The sequence below is a fragment of the Chamaea fasciata genome, unplaced genomic scaffold (genome assembly GCF_029207755.1).
Source record: "Chamaea fasciata isolate MVZ Bird 193981 ecotype frontalis unplaced genomic scaffold, bChaFas1.0.hap1 SCAF_11, whole genome shotgun sequence".
Taxonomy (NCBI): domain Eukaryota; kingdom Metazoa; phylum Chordata; class Aves; order Passeriformes; family Sylviidae; genus Chamaea; species Chamaea fasciata.
Genome location: NW_027094096.1, coordinates 6,109,700 through 6,129,834, shown reverse-complemented (window position 1 = coordinate 6,129,834; position 20,135 = coordinate 6,109,700). Strand labels below are relative to the sequence as shown.

General features: G+C 42.1%; 1 protein-coding gene across 3 annotated transcripts in view; it reads right to left on the bottom strand.

Annotated features, from left to right (window-relative positions):
• Positions 1–20,135, bottom strand: part of ARMC8 (armadillo repeat containing 8) — a 62,487-nt gene that overhangs the window by 15,288 nt on the left and 27,064 nt on the right. For 2 of the 3 annotated variants that reach the window (XM_066194149.1, XM_066194151.1), the window contains 7 exons: positions 13,617–13,709; positions 10,148–10,207; positions 8,882–8,962; positions 7,508–7,583; positions 7,326–7,416; positions 3,961–4,021; positions 1,051–1,251 (listed from right to left, as the gene is read on the bottom strand). In XM_066194149.1, coding sequence (XP_066050246.1) covers positions 1,051–1,251; positions 3,961–4,021; positions 7,326–7,416; positions 7,508–7,583; positions 8,882–8,962; positions 10,148–10,207; positions 13,617–13,709 — 663 coding nt within the window. The remainder of the gene's footprint in view (positions 1–1,050; positions 1,252–3,960; positions 4,022–7,325; positions 7,417–7,507; positions 7,584–8,881; positions 8,963–10,147; positions 10,208–13,616; positions 13,710–20,135) is intronic. The other variant, XM_066194150.1, reaches the window with a different exon arrangement.

Sequence of the window (20,135 nt, the reverse complement as noted above, 5' to 3'; positions counted from 1 at the left end):
ATGACAGTATAAGGTAGCAAAGTGTTGAAATAAAAGAAATGTCAAAAATTAAGCTCTATGAGTAATTCTCTCCAGTGCAGCTATATTGGAGCAGAAGTATTATATAATTGTTATAAATATTTTAAGCAGACAAGTCCTCTGTTTGGCAGATTCCTCGCTCACTCCTCATGTAGTTTTACCTTACAGGGTGCAATTCCAAGCACTCTGTCCAAAGCCAGCACCCTGGATTCCCAGCTGGCTGCTTCTACAGACTTACTACACACTCAGAGAGCACTGTCATAATATATAGAACTGCCCCACTCACTTTTGAAACCTGATTATATTTTTGATGCTACAGCCAATGTCCATTACTCCTCAATTAGCTGCTAAACTTCTTTTTGCTCAGATTTTTATACTGTAACTGATTTTTTTTTCATATTTTGTTTGCATTTTTCCAGGGAATTCAAGAGGCTCTCTATGCAGAACTTACCTCATTCTATAAGGGTCAGGGAAATGAACCTGTCTCTTGGGCCAGTTTCAGAAAAAAGCAAAGCTCTGTAATGTATTTTTTTGGGTACTTTCTAATAATCAGACTCAGTAAGACTCCAAGGTACATCTGGTCTCTGTTTATCCAACGTCCTGTAAGTGCAGATAACTCATAATATGAAACAGTGCACAACATGCACGTGTTTTTGTGCTTTAACACAACAGAACCATCTCCGAACTTCAGATTTTCCACAAACCAGACCTAAGAATTGAAAACAAACCTCTCTTCACATGGACTATTATCTCTTATGAAGCTGAAATGTACTGGTTCCTGAAGGCAAGGTGTTTAAACTTACAGGATGGGAAGACCAGATATACACACTCTTACGTGGTTAATGAAGTCTCCAAAAAGCAGTGACTGAGACTTGGAGAGTACAAACACCAAGTCCTGCCGGACCTCTGGTCACCTTTCACTTGAGGATCTCATGCATCAGGTTTAAACACAATTAAAAAAACCCATCCTGAGCCCATTTATTTTTGGTTTTGCCCATTTCTGCAGGTTCAGAGGCAGGTCAGGGAACTCACCCTCTTGATGTCAGTGATGGCACTGACGGAGCTGGGGTACTTGAAGTAGTCGGCGAGCATGACGATGAGGTGGTCGGTGATGCTGGCCATCCTCTGCAGCTCCACGTCCGTCTCAATCAGGTAGGCCAGAGTCTCTGCCCCCTCCACCCGCTCCTCCAGCAGTCTGTCCTTACTGCACATTCGAACCAAGCATGGCAGAGTCTGCACAGATTAACATAAAGGAGTTTCTAGTGCAGCTACATTGATAGAGAGACTCCAAAGAAATGGAACAACTGTCCTACAGCTCTGCATTGTTCTTTAGATAAGGATTTCCACACACACATTTCCGTGGGTTCAAGGACTGCATGCAGAGGAATTGTTCAGGCATTGCTAAGTGTACAATCAGCTACTTTCTAACAGCCTCTCACACAGCCAAAATGATGCAATGTCTAGAAGTGACCATGGACAAAGTTTGACAAAACTTAAAAAAAAATCCCCTCAAAAGTTGATGTTTGCAACAGGCTTGTTCTTACTACATACCAGAACCAAAAGTACCCAAGGTGCCCTCAAGAAGTACTTGACCCCTCCTGCCCTACTGTGATCCAGGATTAACTAAAGACAATGCAGTCAGAAATAATCTCAGGGTTCCTTTCCCACACACTGGTTGCCTGGAGCAGAGAGCAAGGGAGGAATACTCCTCAGCAACGTATTTGATCAACCAGAAAAGTAGCTAACCTGGAATCCAGGTCATTCTGTCTTCTCTGACACCTCCCCTACTTTGGTTACACCCACAGGACAGCAGTTTTGTTACACCTCCTCTACTGAAACATAAAAATCAATCAAGTACTTCTTTACCTGAAGCTCAACGAAAAGTACTCAACTCTGGAAAGGCAAATTCTTTAAGGGTTGGAACTCTGCTCCCTCAAGCCTTCCCAAACACGAAAATGGACAAGGAATAGCACCAAGGCTGTGCAACGCCACCAAGTTCAACCGAATAACTCTAGTAAATGTTGCTCAGAGTTGTGTTCTGGGGACTTGAAATAACATCTACCCATTGATTGCTCAAATGATTAAATAGATTAAATATCTCATCTCCATTGCACAGGAAGTAGGACTTGCCTACATATTTTAGGAAGCTAGGTGCACCTCAAAGATTATCACTGAGGTTGTGAATCTTGCAGCTAACCCAGTGAGCCAGAGCACCCCCTTCTGCATATCTGGCCTTGAGCAGGCAGGCGAAATTGTACACAGGCTCTCAAAAAATTACATTCATGTGGAGTAAGAAAGAAGTGTAATTCCATGTCTCAATCACAAAGACAATGCGCTTTTTAATTCCTTCTAAGGTCAAATGGCCTGAAATGAGCTATTTCTTGGAATTCAAGGGCTGGGCATTGTTAAGTCACTGGCTGCATGCACCCAAGAAACACAGATCTCACGTTCTTCAACCCTGAGCAATTCTATCTGCTTAAAATTAAACAGAAACAAGAATTCTGACAGACACACTTTAACTGTTCCATTGGACCTACAGGTCAGTACAGTGCAATTAACACACAAGAGCAGGGGGCTGTGTAGGGGTGTAAGATGGAAAGGCACAACGCACACCTGGCCAGCAGATAAAAGTCTGGAATTGGACTGTAAAAATGGAATATCTAATTCCCATGGTATGGTTGGGATGTATCTGGGTTATCTGGACAGTTTCATTATTAGGATTCCAGAGAAATCATTTCCCTTCCCATCAAATCCATTATTGCCTCCTCTGTCCTTCTCACGGACTTCATTTTTTCCCCATGTTGCAGGTCAACCCACTAACTCAAACTGAGCAATGAAAGTAAATTAAAACCATTTTGGAAACAAACATCCCTGACTAGCCCCCAAGTGCAGGAAGTTTGATAGCAAAGGGTCAACAACCTCTGAATGCTAAAGGGGCCACCACTTTATCTCAGCAGAGGTCAAAGGACTTGTGGCTGGATTAACCACAGGGACACTGTGTTATCTTGCAAGTATGAGCTCCTAGAGGAGGAATCACTGGGGTGGTTTGAGCAAAGATCCTGTGCCTTCCTTCTCCCCTCACTCTTTTGTCTTCTCCCAAGTACTACAACACATTTAATTCCACAGCCTCGAACATGGATTTGTGCTGAAGCAGCTTCCATGAGGAAAAAAATGCTGCTGTTGCTGTGAGCTGGCCCAAGCAAATCCCTTTGCAAACATTTGAAAGGATGCTGGTTTTCCACAGGGCCCACAGGGCACGTGCAGCTCCCAACAACGACCTGTCACTGTCAGCAGGCCCTGCTCCCTCTCCCAGGGCAGAACAGTTCTGGAACACTCACATCCTGACCAGGGTGCAGCACAACATGGGGGATTTGTGAAGGGAAGACATTTCCAAAGAAGAAAGAGGTTTGCAGGAGAGACGGGTTGGGAGAATGGAATTGTTGTCTCCAGTTTGCAGGTGTTGTAAGGAGAAAGGAGAGCAGAGAACTGGAGTGTCAATTTGGAACAAAGCTACGGAGGAGGATGAGGGAGAAGGATGCAGCTTGGCTTCCTCAGCTGTGCAGCACCAGGTGCCTGTGCAGAACAGATGCCAATATGCACACTGGAATGAACTGTACATTGCACTTTCTTGCACAAAAAGACAGGAGGGGCAGGCCTTTGTCTCAGCCAACATGTAGATATTTTATCTATCATTACTTAGAAACTAAGAGAAACCAGAGAACTATATTTTTAAATTAAAAAAAAAAAAAAGTCAGGAGAACTTAGTGCTTTGCAATCTTTGGTGTAACAGATTTTGTGCTACCTTTTATACGAGAAAATAAAACCAGGATAGACCTACATGAGAAAACCTTTAGAACAGAGAACTGTTTAAGCAGCTGTTGTGGCTGGCACAAAAAGAATTATTCTGTATTTCCAAGGTGGATGAAGGAGGACACAGCTCACCTTCAGAACGATGCAGGGATCGTCCGTCCGTATTGCTCCGGCTCTGCACATGGAAGTAAGGCTGCAACAACACAACAACACACAGTCACCTGCCACGGCTTTGATACACCTCAGCTGCTGCAGAACACCTGTCCTAATGAAATATCCTCTCCTGATCGATTTAAATACATCAGAGTTTACTAGGCTTGGCCACACAACCTCCTACAGGTGAACTTTCAGGCAGGTTTGCAGTGCAGGACCTCTTGCTGGAGCACTAATCAATACACAAAGGGTCACAGCACCACCCCGACTGAGCCCCAAACCCCAAAGGAACAACCTGCACTAACATAAAGGTGCAACACACCCAGACCTTCCTGTAAGTACCTGCCCCTGGGCAGTGCAGCCATCAGGAGAGAACCAGCACAGGAACACAGCCTGTCAGCTCAGGCACAGACACCCAGGCCCAGTCCCAGGCCAGGAGAGAAGGAGTTGCTGTGCTGCCTGACCACAGGCAGGGTTATACACTCAGCAGGAACCAGCACTCCCTCACTAATGATGAACCCAGCCAAGGCTCTGACACTGCACCAAGCCAGCATTTGTTCCTTATTAGAGAACAGGTCACAAAGGATATGACAACCACAAGGTCTCACCAGCACACAGCATCAGACAAATTCCAAGTTCTTTGTTAATGTACTTGTAAAGTGCCCCAAACTACCAGAAACGCAGAGTACTTCACCCACCAAAAAAAGTGTTTTACTTTGAAGTGGTTTTGTTTTTACCTGCTCTGCTACGAGGCAGTGGAATGGAGCTGGAGGGCAACTGCTGTGCACCAATACCTCTTGTTTTAGCTTCTGAACTAACCATTGGAACTGGCTTTTATCATGTTACAGTGGAGGTTAAAAAATGTTACTGTATCTCAGTGAAGGTAACTTAAAACTAACATGTTTGGATCCTCAGTCGGGCAGGCTGGAGCTGTACACAGGGTCAATCAGAACTGCTCAGCTAAGGAGCAGCAAAATGCTCATATAGCCATGGTGTGTTTCACCACATCCCTGAGCTCCTTCCAAGGGCCCAGTTGCCTGATCCTCGTTCTGAATACAGTCACAGCTAAAAATCCCACAGTCAGAACTCTCTTGATATATTATTTCTCAGAAAGTAAGAGATAAGACTTGAATGCTAGCACAGAGGTCATCTGCTAAACTTTTACTGCCCAAGCCTTGCAGCTGACAGCAAGAAACTCATTTTCACACCTGCACAATCAGGAGGAAAGCACCCGTCCTGCAGCTGCCATTTAGCCTGGTGAGACCCTGTTTGCCAGGCAAAGTAGCTCTATTTCAGTAATGAAAGAAAGCAATTTTTGACTTCAGGTAACATAGGCTTGGCTTAGCTGGAAGCAATTCCGGTGATTTTAGCAGGAAAGGTTACTGCTCCACTTGTAGCTGCAGAGCACTCTCCCAAGGGGCATCTGGCTCTTCCCCCTGTCCCAAAACTACTGCTCAAGGGAAGGATCTTTGCTCCATTTCAATCAAGAGGTATTACCTTGAGTCTTCCAAGTCTACTTCAATTGTTAAGGGAAAAGCTTAAAGTAGTCTTGTATACCAGTCTGGATTCAAACAGAAATTTTAGAGATGGTTCAAAAGGAAAAAACCCCTTCTAGATCTATATTCCAAGGAATCTAATGATAAATCAGAGGAACTGCAGATTAACTGACTGAAGCTGGCAAGGTAAGAGTGAAATCTGATTTACATGCAAAAAAAAAGATGATCTGTGACAATTTCACCTATTACTCTCCTTAGGAAAAAGGAAGAGAGAGTCTGACTTGGAGGCAATCAGGTAAGGGGTGGACCTATAGAAGAAAAACCAGCAGGGCTGTGCAAACTCCAGGACGGCTGTAAAACTGAGAGCCCTAAGAAGGACGAGTGCCTGTGGACTAATTGGAAACCCAATCTGAAATTCAAGATCCTGGTTTGTCTGCCATTTTCCTGCAATTTGCTTTTGTGGCTTTTCACCACATCGCTTTCTTTCATGCTTTCAAAGATCCAGCTGAGCCAAAGCAACAGCAAAAGATGGGTTGTGTACACAGCTCCTTCAATCAGCAAAGAACACCAGTAGAACTGGGAACGTCCATGTCAGAACAAATCTTTTAACTCCAGTCTGTCTTTATGACTTGTCAACTGCTTTATATCCCGAGATTAGTAAAAAAAATTACTTTTAAGTATGACATTTTCTATGCATCTTCTGACTTCTCAAAGAAACACATAAATCAATCAGAACAGAGACTGCTACAATGCAATTAATAAACTTGACTTCTTCCCTAAGAATTGCCTAACAAAACCAGTAAAACCAGATTGCTTGGGCCAATTGTGGTTGGAAGGAAGGCTGGGAGATCCCAAGACATACCTCCTACATGGAGTGGGATTACCCAAGAACCCCCCCCTCATACACATGCACATCACTGAAACTGCTTTCATGAAAGAGTGAGGGCATCACAATCTGGCAGCGTGAGCAGAGAGTCACAGATCCTACCTACCCCACCTATTCCTCATCCAGAATCAAGAGACTTGTACTGACACAAGTGGCTGTGAAGTTGTTTGGAGAACTCAGAGAATTCACTGCTCCTTGTCAAAGAAAGCCATCCAAAACTAAAAGAATAATCAAACAACTCCTGAGTTAAACTTAATTTTAGTAGTTTATAGCAATGGGTGATTTCATCTCTTTAACCCCTTGGAGTGATTCATTTCATTCCTATCAATACAAACAAAAGGAAAATGGTCCTAAAGGGTGTCAATCCCAGCTTATGGAGTGAGCATAACCAAGGTGCTGCTACTATGGAACTGGGTCACATCCTGTCACTGGGTAGGAAATCATTATGAATATGAACACATAAATGTGCCCACAGCAGCACGGAAAGCTGAAGTACAAAATTAATTAAAAACATTAATTCTGCTGTATGAGCACATGAAGGCTGAAGAATAATCTATTTTATTTAAAACAGTTGGGTAGAGAGACTAACTCTGCTCTCCCATCATCTTGGTGCACAGTCTCCAACACAGCACAGGCACCAAGGATGGGAATTCAGGACTGTGCTCTACCTCTTCAAAGCAAAACTTATAAAATCCAAGATACACGTGAAAACCCAGATGGCTGAACACACATGCTTCACAAAACTGCTGCCCAGCAATATTTTTCCCTGTTTATATACAATAAAGACTGAAAGTTACATTATAAAATGGGGTGAGAGCCACTTGTTCAAGGATTTAGATAATGCAAACAGTATCTCTAACTATTACTAAGATTTTACATCCCATATTACTTTGGAACAAGGGAGCAGTTGAACAGAAAGGATTAAACTCCCTGCTATTTCCCCAGCTCCTGAAGACAATTACCATTTGGCTGACGTGAGCTGCATTTCAATGGGCTTGTCCCTTTGTAACATCTTCACAAAAATCTGTGGTAACAATTCTCCATCGACAGACACTGCAAAGAGAGAGAGCTCCAAGTCATTCCCATTCAGTCAGGCAAGAAGTGAGTGTCAAACCAGCAGCAGCAGCAGCAGCATTGCACTCACCATTGACCAGAGTCATGGATACCTGGGGGTTTTCAAAGGCTAGAACTGAGAAGCATTTCAACGCCTGCATTCGGACCTGTGTAAAAACATGATAATATGAAATATCAACGCTGACTTCAAAGCAAAACCGAGCTGTACTGCTGGATAGGCTTGTAGAAAACAATGTTATATAATCAACAAGAAATGGAGATGGAGAATAAAAGGCAGGTGGAAACACCTAACTCACACCCTTGACTTTAGTCATCTCCCTGTCGGAACTATCCTTCTGTGGGAGATGTTGTAAACTCTGTGAAGAAAACCAGCAAGGTTAAAACTTGGGAACTAAGCAGGAATAATGGTCTTATTTGTAATGCCTCACAAATGTGCAAGAAAACAACAGAAGAACAGAAGCATATAAAAACAGTACTTTTACTTTTCAGGACTCACAAGTACATTAGAGAGTCAGAAATAATGACCCTTGAGATTTCTATCTCAGAGTCCTTTAAAGGTGGGCTTAATAAAATGTCTAAAAACAGCCATCCAACTGAAGTGATTCCAAACAAATCTTAAAACAAATATACACCATAAGTTTTACTGCCATTACACAGCCTCAGGTACCACCTGGATGAAGAGGATGGACAAATTTCTTCACCTTGGCTCCTTCTTCTTCAGACTGAAATCAATGTTTCATGTCTGCCTAGTTTCCGGAATCTTAGTAACTTCTTTACTGATACAGGGAAGATCATTATCACCTTCCCAGATCACAGAACCTAGATTAGCTCAGATATTAGTCTTTGACTTGCCCTTCTACAACTGCACATAATTAAACTGTGTTCTTGTCTTCTCAAGTGGAAGGACTGAGAAGGAGCTGACCCTCCCGGCCACCGAGTTACAGGCAGAGTGTGATGTTTATCCTCTGAGGTGGTGCTTTCAGATGGTCCAGGACAGACTTCCAAAACATAACAGAGAAGAGAGCTGAGACTCAGGAATTCAGGGAGCACAACACACAGGCAGCTGGTGGCCTCCACACATTCCACAACCATCTATTTTTACAGGTATGACTTGCTTTTTAGGACAGACCACATTTGCTTCTCTTCAGCTTAACTTCTTATTCTCATTTATTGTTCAACAAATTAGACCACTTGGGTTGCCAAGTGCCTGTTCCTCTTTGGAGCAATGCTAGGCAGCCCTGTTTACATTATTGCTGCTTTAATTTTACAGTACAATAGCTCTGCCTTTGACAGAATATGACAAGTAAAAGCAAGCGTTACTCTACAGATGTACATCGTACCTGTTTATAGCTTTGGTTTACAGACACAGACATGGTTTTTATAATTTCCACTTGAATTCCCTTCATAAACACATGCTAAATATAGAGTAGTTGCAATGTCTTACTTTGTAGGAGGTGGAGACCAACAGATGTGCAATGTTCTGAACGGCTCCACGGTTAAATAAGATTGTCTGGTGATCTGGACCCTTCAAAGGAAACATAACACAGGGTTTTTAAAACAACATGTAAGAGGTTTCCACTATCAGCAATCCATTTTTAAATATTTAAGATACATTTCCTAACATTTACTTTGTAATCAGCTAGCATAACAATTTTTTTTAATATATAAACAACTTCAACTCGTATTTTTATAGTATTTGTCCTTCTCTGGTAATCATTTCCACTCTCTCCTTCAAAAGGCAATGACACTAGTTCTCACAAATGAAGAAACATGGATAGAGAACTTCTGTTTCTACTCTTCCTACTGGAAACAACTGAAAGCTCCTGATTCTGTCTACAAATCACATAAAAGATCACCTGTCACTAATGTCTTCCTCACTGCTAATTTTAAGCATTTTCAACAATTCTAACTGCAGAAGGAAGGGATTTCTTCTAAAACTGGTTCCAATCAGAATGACAGTGCTTTGAGAGGAGATTCACATTTTCCTCCAATTTTTTATTATTTATTATTTCAGTTTCAAGCATATTTGGCCATAAATCCAGACAGCCATCACCTATTTATTGGCTTCAAGATCTAAGTTGGCAATGGCTGATATGACAGCATTTTTTCCAAAACAGCCTTTGGAATTAAACACAAATACTAAACTTTGCAGGAAAAAGGAGTCAGAACTTCTGTAGCATGACACGGCTTGATGGGGTTGAAAAAACAACATGAAATCTCAATACCTGCAGCCCTCAGCAGTCTCTTGCCAAAGCTGATCTGTGACTTGCAACCTCTCTTTAAAAGTAGGTTCATAGCTCTGGTCATCTCTGCATTAAGCACGGGCTATGTGCATTTAAATTCAGCTTATAGGATGCCACAGAATTTATCATCCCTCCGTGCATTTCCTTGACTAATCTGCAAGTGAAGAAAGTCTCTTCACTCCTTAATCTCTTGTTCAAACCCAGCTGAGTTTATGGCACCTCTGATACCCTGGCAGGCATCAGTGACACATTATCTTCAAATCTGAGATACAGCTGAAATCAGATTCCTCTTGCAGTCAAAAGAATATTTTTAGAGTATCTCTTACCTCTAAGAAAAAAGCATAAAATTACTTTCAGATGGAACATATCTGGTGCTTTAAGAGATGCTTCAGCTGCTACTGCCACCAAGAGCTTTCTACCAAAAAATGCAATTAGAACAGCATGGTTGAAGGAGGAAAACCACTTACATTGGCACACAGAAGTGGCTGAGGCAATGAGTTAAAGCCGCAGCTATGCCAGTGTTGGAGCTGAAGAACAGATATTGAAATACGTGAAAAAAATGAGTGAGTTTAAAGTAAAAGAAATCATACTGCCCTAGATTTAGTAATTCCCAAGTATTAGCGATTCCTCCATGGGATGCAGGTGGCAGAATCTGTGCAAGCAGGACAGATGCCTGTACAGAGGTGACACCTGGCTGCATCTGAGTTGCACAACTGGAAATATTTAATCTGTACACGCTGTGTTTGCACACACCAACCAGCATAACCAGGTAAGCACTAAGCCATAAAGAGGGACAGCTGCAAACATAAAGGTGACAACTTGAGAATGTGATGAAGCATTTCCAAGCAGCTCAGGCCCCAGTTTAACAGCAAGGCTGCCCGGTTTTGTTCCACCTTGGGTACAGTGACCTTGTTCTCCAAATATGAATGGCTGATATATTTCAGGACTAGACATCAGTTCTTGCACAATTTGCCATCATAAAATGCCAATTCTCAAGGAAACATTAGGGTAGCACAATGGAACAACTCATTCCACAATGACAAGCAGGGACCTAAGTGCCTTTGTCCCTTGGGCAGGGATCCAGCAGTAGCCTAAGGTCACCCAAGAAAACAGGCCTTGATTTCAGGCTTTATCCCAGATCCTTCCTAACATGTGGCTTTAATTTTCAACTGGCAGTGAAATTATTACTTAGGCAGAGATGTCACCACTTTCAAATATAAGTTCCGGAAGTATTTTTTTAATTGTTCATACAACCATGTGTCTCCAAACATATACCTTACCTCTCTAGTTTGACCATTAAAACAGTAAGTTGTACCTGCTCACACCACTTGCTCTGAAAACTAATGAAGTGAGATAGAGAGACTCTTAAAAAGTAAATTTTGACTTGCATTTCCACATCCCAGGTACATCGGCCTGATTTCAGTTTACTTATTTGCTCCTATGTTGATAGAATCCTGGCTCTGTATGTTAAGAACTGCATCTGCTCCCTTGTACATCAACACTTTCCCTTGCTCAGAATGGCTCTTCTCCAGGGGCAATGCTCCCCTGCCATTCATTTTAACTCTAAACATGCAGGGAGAAGCAGCAAAAGAGAGCAGCAGAAGCAGAAACCAGCAGCAATATGCTAGGAACCCAAAAGATGGATTCCCTAGCTCTAGAGAACTGTTCTGAGCTTTTCCAGGGAAACGGGAGAGGGCAAGGCAGAAACCTGAGAAGCCACCAAAAGATGCTGGAAAGGCAGAGAAAGAAATGGCTACACCAGATGTGAGCTGAGAACTGTGCAGGGCCAAGGAGGGCAGGAGCTGTGATAAGTCACTATTAGTTCAATTAATAGATCGACTAAGATGAGGAAAAAGAGAAATAAAAGCATCAATGCCTCTTGGAACATATGCTAAGCCTTACCTAAATACAAGGTTTGTTTATTTGTTTACAGTAACTTATTGCTAAAAGAAAAGGGAAAAAAAAGTAAGAAAGGTTCTCTCACTCAGGGCCTTTTGGAGGAAGATGGAGTCGGCATTTAAAGTGCAGTGAATACTGAAACTTTCAGTATATATATATATTCAATTATAAGAATGTACTCTGCCTATTCATTGAAGTAAGAAAATCCCCTGCAAATTTGTCTTAATTGTATTAGATGTATTTTGTTCTGTCTGAAAATACAATAATTGACATTATAAACCTGAAACCCCAAAACTAAACAAAAAAGAAGGAAGGGGACATTCTTGCTGAACAGTTGCATTTGCCTGGGCAAGAGAATGAGTTCTTGATCAATTTAACATTTGTGATGATCTGTTTACTCAAGCTCAAATATTTTTCTTTGTTACACAGCTGTTTATTCTGCAAATGCAATCATTTCCTAACACTCATACCCATCACCCTGTCTTTCTTGTGCAGACTAGTTTCTCTCTGTTGACACAGCCAACAACTTCTTTCCAAAAACCTGATTTTTTCCAGACATTCACTGTAAAATTTGAGAGAGATCTGGGGGGTGGAGGAGGCACTCAAAACAGAATGGTGAGTTCAGAAGACCTTCCTCACTTGTGAAGTGTCTGTCCACTTGTGCTGTAAACAACATTTCAGATATGCAAGCCACCAGGAATTGCTGGAGCTGAAGGAAATAACTCCTTTGGGAAAAGATGATAACTGTTTTCTCTTCTCTCCCAGCCAACACGGTTTATAGTCCCAGAGCCAATCCCTGATTGTATAAACTGACTCTTCTACCATCCTATAATTAGTTCTGGGTTATTTTCCTCATAGGCCAACATGGCCTGATTTTTCACCTGTTCCAGCTCCTCAGCTTGTTAAGGAGACTTTCAAGGGCCACTAAAACAGGAGGTGCCTCACTGGTGCATTTTTGTTCCTAAAATACCGATTTTTTTCCCCCCACTATTAGGTATATATGTGAACTTCCATGGTCCAGTGTAGGATTTTGCCTTCATGTTTTCTTTAAACAGTTCCCTAAATATTAGCAGCTGAGTTCTATCTTTATATCACACTAACAAGACAGTTTTCAGTCCTCACCTTCACTTAGCAGAAGAAATGCAATGGGATGAGTGTACACAAATAACAGGCAAGGGAGAAGAATATAGATACTTAACAAAGGAATAACTCACAGTTCCAGAGGACTCATTTTAAGTGATAAGGTAGAAAGATATTTTTCAAGGTAAATACAAATTCATAAAATTAGGAACTTTCTCATTTGTTAGTACACATTCTGTGATCCTTTAGTTTTAAACTGTTACTAAAAGGGAAAGATGCTGGAAAAAGCTCATTTCCTACCCTGAATTATTTTGATACAGTTATTGTATAACTCACTGGTACAGTAACTCCCAATAAACTGCAACAATAAAAACCAGTGCTGTGTAGAAACTTGGAGTGGAGGAAGGGAAAGACAAACCTATGTTTGGGGTGGGGTTGCTGCTGGTTTTAAATCAGTTTTCTCATATCAACAGAATTGCATTACATAGCAGGAATGAACATGTATCTGGATGAACCTGTAACTGATAGAGCTCAGCTGGAAATAGCATTTCTTTTCCTCTCAACCAACAGCATCTCTTAAGAGAACAGCCCCTGTGTTTAAAACAGGTGAAAGCAAGCTGCACCACCTCTGCAAAGAGATGCTCACACCATCCTGAGACTTTCAGAGGAAAACCAGAAGTGTTCCAAGATTTACAGCGCTAAAAGTGAAGACTGATACTTGCCCAGACTGTTGGCTTTGTTTAGCAGCCAAAGCCTATAAACCCCCATATTTGCACATTTTCTTGTACTGCAGAGCAGCATAGACCGACCCAAATAAATCTGCAGCAAGTGCAGAGCAGTATCAGTTCAGTCATTACTGGCCCAGAATTCCTGCCACAAAACGCAGCACACACACACACACAGTCCTTACAGGTCAGAAACACAAGTTGCATAGAGAACACAAATTGTCTTTCTTACTTTGCAGCAGTGGGAGAAGATCTGACATATGTATTCTTGTGTGTATCGAGACCTACTGAGCAGTCCCATGAGGTGGGAGATAACTGTGGTATCCTGCAAATAAGTGAGAAAAGAAGAGAGTGTTTACATTGGATTTCAGCACAGCTTCTTGGCAGTTTGTTACTTAAAGGAGCACTCCTGATTCTGCACTTGGTGTTCTCCCTTCCACTGAAACCGTTACGGATACAGAGCAAGACCATTAAAAGCAGTTCATTAAAAGGTGAAGGCACAAACGACAGTGCTGAGCCAAATCCCCATGGAAAAGAAATAAAAGGTCAGTGCAATTGGAATAAATAGGAATAACAGGAATAAAACTTCTCCAATTTGTCACCAGAATATTTGGGATAAAACAAATAAAAGAATGGAGGGGAAAACGTACCAAAATCAAACACAGCCACTGACAGGGATTAGTCCAGGAGTTGCCTTAGTGTTGTCTCACCAGCAGTGTGGCTGACTTAGCTCTTCTGCCAGCTCTGAGTCCAAGGGGGCAGGGAGGGAACACAGTGCCAGCCTGGACAGGGCACAGTCCCCCACAACTGATTCATGGGGAGTCATCATGGCCTTTGTCTTGCAAACACACACTGTAGACACTGTCAGTGTATGTGACACTAATGACAGAGAATTCCAAATAAATCACCAGAAGAAAACCCTTATACTCCAGTGGAAGGTTCGATAAGCCAAGGCAGGGGATTGGAACGAGATGATCTTTAAAGCCCCTTGCAACCCAAACTTTCCCATGATTCTGTGGCAAGTTCTCTTCTGCAAACACAGCCAGTTATTTATCTCTGTGGTGAGTTACAAAATTATAATGTTCTAAAGCTTTCAGTTACTTTTACTAGCATGTTTTAGTGGCAGGAACTATGGTGATATTAAAAGAAACAATGGGTATTTTAGTTTGGAAAGGGGTAAACTAAATTACTTCCATGAGATAAAGGGAGCAGAGCAAAGGCAAGGATTGAATGAGCCTTCCTTTCCAAAGCACACGAGCTATATTGGCCCAAAAAATCTAAGTCAGACTCTGTTCTACCTGCGCAATGATGAATTACTACCCTCAGGTTTAGAGAGAGGTGAACAGAAATTAGAGCAAAACCTTCCTGCACCTCAGCTCCTGCGACAGCACTGAAAACAGCACCAGCCTGACTGTTCAGTGACTGGATCTTCACACAGACACACTGCTTATGAGAAGCTTTATTTCCCAAATACCTGGGAAATTTCCCACCATACTTTTTAATATTGCCAAAACAAACATGTACCAATCTCCCGTATTTGCACAAATATTTGAGATTACACAAAGCTTTGCAGTGTTTCTTTTTTTAAGCTTTCTATTTATGTATATACACAATTATCATACGTATTTTAGGAAGCTTTGCTGCTGACAATCCAGCCCTCTTATTCTCTACAGAAAACAATAAGACAAGAGAGCCAAGAAACACACTGAGCATAAACCCAACTAGTTTCTCACCAACTGGAAAGGATCAACATGCAACAGCCTCATTTGGCATCTCAACATCCAACAGAGTTATTTATCAAGTTATTTATAAAGACTTTCTCCCAGGTACACCAACCATATATCCATGGTCATTTCATGCTTATGTGCATAGGAAGACCAAGAGACTGCCTATTTTAAGCAACGTTCTCAGGGTTTGGCCAACTGCAGCTCCATCTGATCTGCCTTTACACACAGCCCAGAGACAAACTCCAGAACCCAAAGGCCAGCAAGGGACTGGTTTGCTCGCAGTGCAATAGTGGACATTCAGTCCCAGAAGGGGTCGGGTTGGAGAAGCCCAGCAGTCACCCGGTCCCACCTCCCTCCTTCAGCAGGGCCATCCCAGAGCACAGGGCACAGGACTGTGGCCAGACTGGAATACCTCCAGTGAGGGAGACTCCATACCCTCTCTGGGCTGCCTGTTCCAAACTTCCCTGAGTTAAAGCAAAACCAATTGACAAGACACCCAGTATTCCTCTGTGGTTTAACACATTTGACACATTAAAACAGATTTTTGTCCTTTTCCGCAAATCTTCAGGAGCTGAAGGCATCAAGCCCCATCAGTGTTCAACACAACATCGCGTCCAGTGCCAAGACCTGAAATCTCCTGCAGGGAAATCCCTGACAATGAAACCTGAATTATTTCAAAGGATTCAAACTGCAACTATTAAAGCAGCACATATTTGAATAAAATAATTATTCAGTTAAACTCTTTTAATCAACACAGATGAATGTGTAACATCTCTCCATCTGTATCTAACACCAGGGAAGGAACCAACAAACACTTATTTCGCATCCTCGCCCAGTGACATCCTTGTGCAATGCTCCAGTTTCACCTAAAAATTCAACAGCATTGACCACAGGAGTACTGATGACAGGAGTATTGATGACAGGAGTACTGATGACAGGAGTATTGAGTATTCCAGCTGCAGTTTATAGACTGCAGATTTTTGGTAAAGATCTAAGCGGACAGAATTGAGCCCCAAACTGTTGGGAAGCTCTAGCACCAGAAATGGGAATGAAATGGTGATTTGGGTAAGAGAACATTTTACTGACCAGTGTGGTACCAGGAGCCAGTGGTAAATTCCTGAATGATGAAAACCATTTTCATTTAGCATTTATGAGATGGGGCTGTGGATGGCCCCACACATGAAACATTGAGGCAGGGTACTTGTGGTGCGACTGTAACCCCAACAATGTAATTGTATATATGATATAAAAGGTAATGAATCCTTGCAAACAATAAAGTGACAACCCCTTGAAATTCTGCCAATACACAAAGTGTATTATTAGATATTCTGGACTGTACATTTAAGAAGCAATTATTTATAGGCATCTTTTATACACCTTCTCATGATGTTCCATAAAATCTGAAGTGGTGTGAGTATGAAAAGGTTAAAAACTCTTGCAGAGTTCCAAGAGTGCTTCCTTAATGTGTTTGTAAGAAAACTGTTGATCCTACTCTACAATTCTACTAAAATACCCAACTTGTAAAATAATTTTGGCATGTTGATCAAAAAAGGACCTAGAAAGAACAAAGAGATGTGTGGAAGTAACAGACTTCCAACTAAATGTGAATAATGACAAGGTGTCAATGTGAGGCTACATAATTCCACCTCTACTCAGTATTGATACCTAAGTAACAAAGAATCCTCACTAGCAACCCAAGTGAGACTGAGTCTACAGTCATAAGCTACAGTTAAAACAATGAGATTCACAAACCCATTAAAATGTTGTCTGCTAACAAAGTAGTTCCAGGCAACTTAGGGCAAATGTATATCACATATATTGTAACATAATTATTGTCCCTACAAACAGAACTCAGGGAGAATTAACAGTTACATTTACCTGCTTGGATCCCAATACCTAATTTCTTCATATTCCTTTTTAACACCAAAACAAAATTTGTGAAGATCTATTCTTAAAACATTTGTTTTTAATTGAGGGTTGCTATTCTTTTTTCCCAAGTCAGAGAAGTGAAATGCTTCTATCCACCTAAATAACTTGAAATCAAGCTCTATAAGCTAGAATTGGTTCTTTTACAACTCTCACTTTTAGGAAGCAGTTTGGACTGGAGAACATTCAGCCTTGCTCCTGGCTCAGACACCACAAACAGCCAGAAGGAAAGAAGGAATATGGCATGAGAGGCTGACCCAGATTCCTCCCTTAAGAACTGTGGATCACTGAGCTGTGGTGGAGCACGTGCACACTTGGCAGTGTGGGTTCATTGCTCATAAAACACTTGGTTATTAATCAGTGTAAGATATCCTGATCCTCCCAGGTGCACCTCCTCCCCTTTACCAAGCCTGGCCAATACCAGGTGACGCCAGGTTTTCCATCCCAAACCTGCCCAGGAAGCAGGAATGCCTTTCACTCATCATTTCTAGAGACTGAGACTTGATTCCTCATTGTCTCAACAGGACAGAGTCTCACCCTGCTGCACTGCCTTCACTCTCCAAATTCCTGTAAAAGCACAGGACTCCCAGCAGGGTATGCACCTCCTCCTGCAAGGCCAGCACAGCAGTCACAGACAGCAAGTTCCCACTGGTGTTGCATCTGAGTCCCACTGAGGAAGGAAAATGGAATCGCAACTGAGAACATCTGTCAGGAAACATGCAGAATGCTTTCATGGGCTGGAAACATTTTCTGCCACTGAATCCATTCTTTTGTTTTCAATAAGATATCAGGAGTTGAAGTAACAGGATCTCAGTCAAACTGGATTTCCCTTAGTGCTTCCATCTACTCAGCAACCCAAAACACACCCAGCTATGGTGAGCTGGCTGGTTCACATGGACAATAATCTGGGAAAATAAAGAAGTCTGAACACATATCTGCACCTCAACAAGTATCTCCCCCTGGACTCCATGTCATTCCTCATTTCCAAGTACAGCATGGTCACTAAATGGGTTTCAGTACCAAAGCCTGCACCCTGCCTGTACAGGAAGCCTCCACTAACAAGGATTCCTCTGGCACAGCAGGTCTGGATATAATTTGGTGTCACAGCTGAGCATCAGACCCTAAAAACCTGCCCCTTCTGTAAGTTCAGTGTTCATCCAGCTCAGCGGACGGACAGACGGACGGACGGACGGATGGATGGATGTGCACATTTTCTCAGTACAAACCCTAGGCTCCTACAGGAAATTGCCCAAATGTTTCCACCTCTGAAGAACTATTTTATCCTTGGAACTGAACAGAATTAATTACACAAAATTGTCAGCTGTTTATCCTTCAGGCTTTTGTCCATAAGGAAAGGCTCAAGAGGAAAGGTGTAGTTCTGACACCCAGCACTTCTGCTGGGAGAAGTATTCTGATGACTATGGATGATGTGCACCTGTTACAAACAGAAAGGAATGCTTTAAGCAGCTCTCTTTCAAGCACTTGTATATCCTGGATTTTAACTGAGAGATCTTCTGAAACCTGCAGAATGACTGCAACACCCTTGCAGATGTTAAGCTAATTCCCAATACCTTGGCTTGGAAACAGTCCTGCCCAAGGTTTGAGAGAGCATCCTCTCTCTGCAGTCAAACCATGAAAAAATTCTGGGGAAGTTTCCATGTTAGACACATAGACACAACTAAAGATCGAAGTTTTGTCCAGAACTGCTGGGCAGAAATGAAAAGCCACTGACAAATTTGGTCTCCTACCTTTCAAAACAGGACCTGAAAAGGGCAGAACTTGAACAGACCTTCAAGTGCTGCAGCTGCATAGAGGTGGTGACAGTCTCCCCAGAGCTGCTGGGACCAGAAACAAAGAGGGAGCAGGGTGGCTAAACGGGAACTTTGAATTCTTCCTGTTGTTCTCAGTGTTGGAATGCCTACTATGAAGTGTTCATTAGGCCCATAATTACTTCTTTAATTGCAAAGCCAATGTCTCAACTGCTGCATTGTGAAACACAGCCTGCAGCAGTGTGGGCTGGGGCTGTACCTTCCAAGAGATAAGAAAAACATCTTTTCAAAGGATCTGTATTCAGTACTTTACAAAGCATGGCTTTGGGTATTCCCACAAGAGAAGGAAAAAACGGATTTTCAGAAACAGAATCTTAAGCATAATCGTAAAATACTTAACTTTGAGCTGTCTAACTGGAATGGGAAATAGGAAAATGGGTTTTATAGGTGAACTAAGGACCAAGGACCCCTCAGCAGATGATCATTTCCTGCAGTTATGGTTAATTCCAGGACATGCCATTTGCCTGAAGAGTGACTGGGGGAGCAGCTGATGTCATTGCTGTGCAGCCAAGAAAATAAAGCATGAAACACCAAATCCAGTCTCTTGGGCATATTGTTGCCATGTCAGTGGTTATTTCTATGCTAATGGAGGATCTTTCCCATTTCTGTCCATACTCTACATTTTCCTCTCCTTTCAAGAAATCAAATCTCTCCTCTAAACAGGGAGCAATTAAATGTCCCTATTGAGCACTGATCCCCAGGAAGAGATATGGACTGTTAATGGAGACAGTCATCTTAAACCCCTCTGGATACTGAGAGCAGGAAGTAGATGCCTCTGCAGTTATCAACTCTTAGAGCCTGATTTGGGGGAATCTGGAAGCATGGAGTGAAGCCAAAGAAAAACACAAAGAGGAAGCCCTTGGATCACTCTGGAGAGGTGCCTCCGGTGTTCACACATACAATCTGCATTGAGGTTTTCCATGCTGAACAATCACAAACACCTGAAAAAAGGCAGTGAACAGTGGAGGACAAAGTTGGCTAATTGTCTATACACACTAAAGGCGAGCTGACTTTCTGAGATGGACTAACTGGCAGATGAAATTCAGAGTAGGTGTATGGTAAGATTGAGTCCATTAAAAACAACAAGTTTGCATACCTGTGTCTGGAATGAAAATGTAAAAATTCATTGCAAAAGGGCATAGAGAACAAAACAGACATTGCTGCAGTGCATAAGAACTAGACAAAAAATCACAAAGAAAATCTGTTGACTATTACCAGCTGAACTGTAAGGAAAGTATGACAAGAGAGGCCAGCTGTGCCCTTCTCTGT